The 9,437-nt window shown below is 37.9% G+C and overlaps 1 protein-coding gene across 1 annotated transcript in view; it reads right to left on the bottom strand.

Moving 5' to 3' along the window:
* Window positions 1-229: 229 nt before the first annotated feature.
* Window positions 230-9,437, bottom strand: part of LOC139116485 (tachykinin-like peptides receptor 86C) — a 39,305-nt gene continuing 30,097 nt past the window's right edge. Inside the window, exons 3-4 of the mRNA XM_070679105.1 lie at window positions 4,346-4,561; window positions 230-3,549 (exon numbers count right to left, since the gene is read on the bottom strand). Of these exons, the coding sequence (XP_070535206.1) occupies window positions 3,409-3,549; window positions 4,346-4,561 (357 nt within the window). The 3' untranslated portion in view covers window positions 230-3,408. The remainder of the gene's footprint in view (window positions 3,550-4,345; window positions 4,562-9,437) is intronic.

Here is a 9,437-nt window from a genome sequence, read left to right as displayed (position 1 = left end):
CTTCCGCTGTAGCACAGCGGAAGTGCTGAAGAGTCTGGGTAACCGAGACTATGAGCTGGCATATTTGAACGAATCATTAACATTCATGTTACTCCTGGCCAATCAGCGATCTGTACACATACGCCATACATGATGATGAAAAAAAAATAACTTTAAGATCATTTGTCCTTAGATCTGCAAATCGGTAACTTGTAACAGTGATGTCAGATCCGGTCCTTGCAGGAAACATGTGATAAAAGATGGATATTTTATTTAGAGGCAAACAAATGCAAAACAATCATCATCACGTGGCTAAGTAAAAAGAGTGCTTCACACACAGCGATATTTGAACGGTCGACTAGGACTGATCAAATCAGACCTAAGAGTCCGTGACCTCTGACCTCTTAAACACTAAACACTGCCACAATCTGAAATCTACAGACAAAGATAGAAAAAATCCGTCTTGGGTTGTGTGTACATTACTTTCTCTACACTTATCAGCAAACTGAAGTACGCCTCTTCAAGTACACCTCAGAGTCTACACAGTGTGTAATACAAAGCAGAATCAATACAATCGTTACTTATAGTACTGAATGTTTTTCTTCACGTACGGTATTCATGTAGAATGCACCTCGGGAACAGGCATTCGGACCCTAAAACTTTTGAAATATGCTTTAGGCCTACCACTTGTGAGGGATTTGTTTTGAAGCTTATGGTGTTAATACACTTTTCATGGTCTCAGTTTTCTGAAAATTGGGAATTTCATTTTCCTCTAATAGAGATAACTAACACAGGGATGGCGGCCATTTTGAATTTCAAATCTCGAAAATATTGGGTAATTTGTTTCTCTAATACAAAAGTTTGCAAGGTGACCCCCGACTTTTGTTCTTGATGCTGAAAAAGAACAGTTGAAAGTTTGCTTGAGGAAAGTTTAAGCGAAAATTTGAGTTTTCATTTTCGAGGTGCGAACTACCTTAACCATTCGTAAAACACGTTTGGAACTAATTTGGGAGAATTGGATTTTTGTGGGGTTTTTTTTCAAATTTCTCAAAAGTGTTGGGTGCCCTATAGCTGAGTGTTGCAATATTACAAATTACTCATAAAAACAAATGCATTACTTAAAGAGAAAAGTACATTTGCAGATTAAACCTAAATTGGTTCACTATCCAATCGTGTTGTAAGCAGTCTAACTTATACATTACTATTTTCTAATGTACATAAGTGGAAAAATTAAGAACCAAAGTTAAAACTTTCTGAAGTATATAAACTGAAGATGTTAAACTTTCATGAAAAACGTCGATCTGTGGATGCGGTGCGCAAACTTATTGCACTGTGACACATATGATTAAAGGTATACTGTCACCTGTTCCAATTTTGCCACAGTTACCATGGAAAGAGAAAATCTAACCAATCACAGATTTTAAGCGGGTGGCCGCTTTTAAAAACAGCGCCCTCACATGGGCATTTTTGAATACCAAGGAACGCCCCTTTGACCATATATGGGCACATTTAGATTACAGGTGACTGTATACCTTTAAATACTGGTTCACTTCGTGATTGACTTCGTCATGAACATGAACCTAAAAGGTCAAAGGCCCCATTTTTGTCTGAAATCAATAGAGAGTGATTTTGAATTACAAAAACTTACACATCAAAACACCTCCCTCGGATGCGGAGAGTGTGCTCTAACGTTGCTAGACTAGGTCACAAACAAATATAGACAAACTTGAAACGCAGCATGCCTTTTGTTCCATGGTCGTCTCGCTAGACTATTGGCTTTTCATATTAAAATGAGCTTCAAAGGTGTTAAACTTTTTGGAGGCTTTGTTTGTGGTTGATAATTACACGAGATTATGCGAAAAATACGACGAGATGGCATCGTACTGCCAGTCGCATAGCAACCATAGTTACTTTATGAGCTCTCAGGCCAGAAACACCGCTTCACGCCAATCAAAATATAACACGCCAGCAGTTTCATAAACATGTCCTATCTTGACGCACGTGTAAAAGACGGTATGACTGACCGTAAACCATTGAGTAAAAACAGACAGTATCGATAAAAGACTTTCAAATTTGGTTCAAACACACTCATTATATATTCATAAAAATATGAGAGGATTTTTAAAACGGTAAAACTCACTTTCCTGAAGCTCAAAACACTCCCGTTTTCGCCAGCTCATCAATTCCGCTCAGCACCACACGACAACAACAACACAAACTTTACCGAACATACTTTCGTTTAACAATTGGCGAAAATCCGAAAATTACCGAAGGATGCATGGTCGGCACTCTTCGGAAAAGAGAGGCGAGAGCAACCTGAGGCGAGGCCAACATGGATGGGTTACGTAACCGCTTTACGCCTTAAACAATACCCGTTGCGAGTCTGTCTGTCTGAGTAGGTGTATAAAAAGTATCTGACTTTGCAAAACGCATTCATAACTCGATGAAGTACAGTTTACTCACAAAACGGTGTTCCGAATCTACGAAATGATTCTCAATGTAAGTGCTGCATGCAGTATATCTTTTGTGAATAATAAATTTTCAGAAAAGTCGTAAAGTGAAGTCGTAAAATTGCCATTGTATATATTTTGCAACTCGGCGTGCATGGATATCTGCTGTTTTCAGCAAAATACTAGTAACATGTCGGTAAACGGTGCCAGTGAAAACTTTTGGCAGATAAGTAATAGTAGATGTTGCGGACCGACCATGAAAGGTGTTGTCGGTGAACGGCGGCAGCGTGACACCCGAGTGATGTCACGAGAACACTGTCAATGCAGCCACATATGTTCATCCGCAACGAAACAGTTAGTGGTGCCATACAGACAAGAACCTCTGTCGTCAAAATGCAAACATATTAATGGACTACATGATGTGCTTGATCAATTTGCGAAGAGATAATATCGGAAACAGTGGTCCTTATTCCAACGATGGAAGCGTTACAAATTGCAAAGTAGTACAATGATGTATGTATGTATGTATGTATGTATGTATGTATGTATGTATGTATGTATGTATGTATGTATGTATGTATGTATGTATGTATGTATGTATGTATGTATGTATGTATGTATGTATGCATGCATGCATGCATGCATGCATGCATGCATGTATGTATGTATATATGTATGTATATATGTATGTATGTATGTGTATATGCATGTTTGTATGTGTGCATGTATTTCTGTGTTTTATATACAGTAAGCTTAGTAGTCCCTCCTGAGCGGCAGATGAGGATATCACATACGTACATACATGTACATATAAACTAGTCACGACGTTGGTTCAAGCAAAGTAAACATTTAACCTATCGCTGCTTGTCAAATTCTCAATGTTCTTTGTTTCTTAAAGTGACGCATCGTCACTACTATCTATTCTTCTAATTTCTTGAATCAGTTTTTTTGCTATTAGGTATATTACACCGGGGTTGAATCAAAATGACCTCTTTGACGAGCTAGTCAAGCTTCGCAAGCTGTATGTGGTTGACCGTGTCCTTGTGGTCGAGGGGCCTTCCCTGACGACACCCGTGCCAAGCCGCTTCAGGCAAGATAATTTGAGTCGTCTGATTTCCAACTGTAAAAAAATACAAAAATGTGAATTATTTCGACGCACTAAGAATTGTCCTTTTCGGCATTTATAAATCTGGAGATTGAAGATGCACTCAAGGGATTGTTAAATTTTCTCGACCGTTTTCAAGTTTTGGAACTTCTTTATCCTCAAACTCTAGAATATGAAGCTGACTTTTCTTGTTAGGCACTTTAAATAAAATTCTATATTTGTCGTCCGTGTGCTGGTAGGTTTTCAGAGAAAATTAAGAAAACAAACACAATATTAACACTATTACAAATAAAAATGTTATTTTTACAAAAGAAACCAACTAAAAAATTAGCTTATATTAATACACTTGTTTTTTGTCCATGTTTGGTTTTTACCCGGACTGGCTGGTAGATTTTTCAAAAATCCAAGCACGGCAAACAAAGAATTTTCTTCAAATGGCCTCATTGCAAAAGTCACTGGTGACAAACCTTCAGTTGTTTTCGTCTGAACTGTCCAGGGTACACTTAGACTACTAAAAGAAAATTCTTTGTTTGCCGTCTTTGGATTTTTGAAAAACCTACAAGTCAGCCAGGAAAAAAAAACACATAGACAAAAAACACGAGTGTATGAACATGAGATCAATTTTAATTTGGTTTCTTTTCGAAAAATAATATTTTTATTAGTGTATTAGTGTTAACATGGTGTTTGTTTTCTTAATTTTCTCTGAAAACCCTTCCGCACGTAGACGGCAAACACATAATTTTATTTAAAGCGCCTTATCTTGTGTGTGTGCTTAAACAGACAGAATCGTATTCCCACAAAAGCTACTCACGGCAAAACTCTCGCTAAGAAACATGTAGACGATGGGGTTGACCAGAGCGTCGGTTAAAACGACCCAAATATACAGACAGGCCCGAAGAGTCATGGTGAGGTCTTGGTGATTTAACAGGTAGTGTTGATTGTAGGTGATCACCACCAGATTGTACAAGTTGCCGGGGAGCCAGCACACTGCAAACAGGATGACAACGGAAACCAGGGTTCGGAAAGCCTGTCAATGCAGACGCAGAATAACAATGTCAATCTTCATAAATTACATTGCTCGCGTTTGGTTTCATCACAGAAGCTTAAGACTTTGCTTTTTGGTTTTACCGATTTATCGCTTAAGGTAAAACGCGCCTCGGGGACTGATAGTCAGACTCTCAAACTTTTACGATTCCTTTCTGATCTACTACTTGTGGGGGTTCATTTTAAAGCTCTTAGAGAAAGGAAAAACTTTCACCGGCTTAGTTTTTTTGAAAATCAAAAATTTAATTTTCCCCCGGTAGAGTTAACACAGGATATACGATCATTTTGAATTTTAAATATCGCAAAATGTTTGGTGATCTGTTTCGCTAGTTCCAAACTATGCATGGTGACCCCCAATTTTTATTGTTGATTAATTTTGGTAAGAGAATGGTGGAAAGTTTCATTCGGGAAAGTTTGAGCAAAAGTTTAAGTCTTTCACTTTCGAGGCGCATACTACCTTATAGAAGCTATAACTAATTCAAAACACCGCCGACGTCGACTACACGTCTACCATATGATGTAATTTATGCTACTACTGATTGGCTAATCAACGGCCAAAACGAAGGTCATTGCAAGACGTCACTGGTGAAGTATAGTTGAACCAATCAGAAGTGGAACAAATTACGTCATATGGTAGAATCGTTCTGCAGGCCGCATTTCATCGCGCTTTGTCTCAAAACACGGCCGATTTCTTCAAGATGACGCGAGTAACATGTTCATCGGCGTGATTTTCGAGGAGACGGTTAAATTTGTGATCCTACTTGGTATATGGGAGTGTAGTTCCGAATGTTTTGTGTGAGCGCACGGCCAGTTGACAAATCGGGTAGTGTGTTTTTTTGAGAGATTCTGTTGCACACCTTGTGAGTATTTAGGTTGCAGTGGCGGGCATATCGACTACGGGATCAATAGATCGATCCGAAAATCAATCTAATTAGCAGAATACCCAACTAAGGAGCGCCTGTGTTGTGAGTGTTCATTTTTAAAGCTCTAGGTAAAAGAAAACTTTTCACTGGCTTAGTTTTTCGAAATTCGAAAAATTTTATTTTCCTCCATTGCGTTAACACGATGGCGGCCATTTTGAATATTAAATATCGGTAAATCTTGGGTTATTTGTTTCTCTAGTACCAAAATTTGCACGGTGACCCTCCGATTTTTTTCATGATTTTAAAGAGAACAGTTGGAAAATCCCTTTAGGAAAATATGAGCAAAAGTTTAAGTCTTTCACTTTGGAGGCGCAAACTACCTTAACCTTCGTACTTCTGGTCGGACCCTGCGGTCTACTTCCGAAGGTGCGCTCAGTTTACACAAGCCAATAGGCAATACGTCATTTTATGGTTGCACGTCTTTTTCTATTTGTGCCTTACAGCTATGGAATAGGCTTTTAGAGATCTTTTCATATGATCGTTGTTACTTTATGAATGTGCATGTATTGAGATGTATTGAGATTACATGGAAGGCTTTTTTTTAAATAAATATTATTATTATAACATTAGACACTGAACCCTTTTGTACCGTGTGTTCTACTGTGTCAGGGGCAGCCAACATGCAATTTTCACGCCAAAAGCTTTGGGTAGGAGCAAGTTTTTTTGAGGGGATGGGCGGGATTTTTGTTTCTGCAGCTGTATAACCAAGAAGTGAGCATTTTTCCATATTGGCCGGTGGACAACGGATGGGCGGGCAGTTTTTTCTTATTAGCAGCCGAGGAAATTTCTACTACTGTGTGTGCAGTGGGCAATATGATCATGGTCCATCGGGACTGAAGTAAATATGAAACCTGTTGCTTTTGAGAGTTCTTCTTATTCGCGGGGGGGGGGGGTATGTGGCAAACAGATGGAATTTTTGTAGTTGGGAGAGAGTGTGGGATTTTTTCGGTAGGCATAGGGGTAAAGGGGAGATTTTCCAGTGGGATGGGGAAATGTTGCGGAAGAAAGGGAAAATTTTTCAAGTAGTAAGGGGATGCATACACTTTTACAAAATCGGTAGGTTAGCTCCTCGGCTGTGAATATTGTGTTGTATACTATTAAGTCAATGGGTCGTGACTTCATTTGTCAAGTGCCGACGGCGACCCAAAATCTAGACAGTTTATAGCACAGTCCCTGCCTGTCTCTGATTGTAAGAGGTGTACAATAAAAGCTCTACATTTAAATGAGTATAATGATGCTTCTGTTTCTTACCGACAAACAGTAGCATCGGAGCACACAAAGGCAAAAAGTGACCTACTTGACTTTGTCGACACGTTTTATGACCACACGACGAGTGTGAGTGTACCCGCAGTGCAGCTGGTACAGACAGTACATTGACCAATCTCGTGTTACAGAAACTTTATAAAACCTCAACAATAAACAGCATGCATTTCACGGCTGTTGTCGCCACGCTTTCGACACACACGAACATAGCCCAAAGCGTACTAAGTGAATTCGACAGAAATATAACGCTGCACAAGTCGTAAATCTATGAGCGGAAAAAAATGAACAGAAATGTTGCTTCACACATTGATCCATGTACGTGTATTCTTTTCCCGTGTTGTCGGCTAATGAATAACAGTATTACATGTCGAAATTTGTAACTACAACAGCGAATTTTATAAAAAGTGGTTGTCTGATTGATTATATGAAAATCAGTGAGGCTAAAAAATATGTGTTTGTTTCCGCCTACTTCTCTTCAGGATATACGGTAAGTAGGTCGAGATATTTTTAAAAGTCTCTATTTTAAATCGGGTTTCTACCATCAGAAAAAAAACAAAAATTTCACAAAATGATGCTGATTTTTAAATATAAGAAAATAATTATGGTCGGATGGTTGATATGGTAGTTCACCGAAAATACGGATGCATAGCGATGAACTTGTAAAGGTCTCAAAAAAGCATCATCTTCCTTCCACAAGCATTTGTACAATCTTCATTTCATCTCACCTGGAAAATTTTAATCGCAGTTTTGAAAATATAAATACCAGTCAAGACCTAGTAACTAAGTTTCCTTTTGTTATTATTCAAGAATCGAAATTTTGTTCGTCAATATAAAGATGTCTTGTCACTATTTTCGTGAGGATTTGAGTTGTCACTCACGATCCTTTTAAAGACTCCGTGCTTCGAGTCCTGGACGTTACTGCCTTTTACACAAAGCATGCTTAGCAAAATAAGAGTACACGAGAATCCTCTCTCAAAAACAAAAAACTCCCTGTAGACCTACAATACTTAATATGTAAATTTTGATATATTTTCTGATATTTCTGGATCTCTTTGCAAAATGCAAATTTTTGATTTCAAGAGGTTATCTGCTTGTAAAACTGATACTCAAGAGTAGAACGCGCCCAAGGGACAGATATTTGAACTTTCAAACTTTGACAATTCTTTTCTGATAAATCACTTGTGGGAGCTCAGTTTTAAAGCTCTTGGTGTAAGATCACCTGCTTAGTTTTCGAAATTCGAAAATTTTATACTTCTCCATAGAGATGACACGGGATGACGGCCATTTTGAATTTAAAATATCGGCAAATCTTGGATTATTGGTTTCTCTAGTTGCCAAATTTTGCAAGGTGACCCCCATTTTTATTCTTGATTTTGGAAGAGAAAGGTTAAAAGATTCCTTAAGGAAAGTTTGAGCAAAAATTTAAGTCTTTCACTTTCAAGGCGCACACTACCTTAACTGACTTCATAGCATTTCGTTCATTTCAGCGAGACAATGCATAAGGCCAATGATAATATATGCTTTAAGGTAAAATGCGTATCGGGACAGATATTTGGACTTTCATTTTTTTCAAAAACTTCTCTGATCTACCGCTTATTTGGGGTTTATTTTAATTCTTTCTGAATAAGAAATATTTTTATCTTCTTAGTTGTTTGAGAATCGAAAATTTTACACCACTCCGCAGAGTTAATACGAGGATGGCGGCCATTTTGAAAATCAAATATATGTAAATGTCACGTGATTTGTCACTCCGGTACCAAACTTTGCACAGTGACCCTGATTTTTATTCTTGATTTGGCAAGAGAATAGTTGAAAGTTTCGCTGAGGAAAGTTTGAGCAAAAGTTTAAGGCTTTCACTTTCGAGGCGCATACCACCTAAAGTCGACCGAGCTCCTCCATCCGCCAGAAGATTTTTCATCGGCGTGTGTACTGCGGCCTTTTGTAATACGACGCATTTTGTAATAACTTACGCAAAATGTAATAAGGGTATCAGCATTTTGTAATAAAATGGTCTACGCATTTTGTAATAAGGGTATCAGCATTTTGTAATAAAATATTGTTTACGCGATTTGTAATAAGGGTATCAGCGTTTTGTAATAAAACGCGTTTTGTAACATAAGTTAACGCATTTTGTAATAATTATAAACATCCGCTGATATTGTATGTATTCAAAATGCTTTGTGGTTTCTGAATACGCAAAAAATGTAATAGCATATAATGATGTCGATATTATATCTCACTACCGAGGCTAGGTTATCATATAACGCCATATTAGGGGGTTTGAGTTGATAGTCAAAATGCAATTGAAGACAGAATGAGATTTATTGTATGCGATTTACAATTGAGAAAACAAACCGAAAAAGTTTTAGTAGGTTTTACATACAGTACTGTACTTTGAAAAGACAATATACTGCAAACCGTTCTGCATTTTTTTCTCTTCAATGTTACTGTGGTGGATGGAAAGAGAAAGGCTTGGAGATGACATGCAGAGCTCAGAATATGATAAAAGACAGCGACTTCATCAACATTGACAGTGTTGTGTTCTAAGACCTAATTTTGTTATACTAATGATGTACATGCCACAAAACCCACCTTATCCAGAAATGGTTCCCTTGTGACATTTTGAGGGTTTTGGTCTGATTTTTCGGGCGTTGCTACATTATTTTTTTTTTT

The sequence above is a fragment of the Ptychodera flava genome, chromosome 17, assembly GCF_041260155.1.
Source record: "Ptychodera flava strain L36383 chromosome 17, AS_Pfla_20210202, whole genome shotgun sequence".
Taxonomy (NCBI): domain Eukaryota; kingdom Metazoa; phylum Hemichordata; class Enteropneusta; family Ptychoderidae; genus Ptychodera; species Ptychodera flava.
The sequence above is the reverse complement of the archived record's forward strand: the minus strand, read 5'-3'. Positions and strand labels throughout refer to the sequence as shown.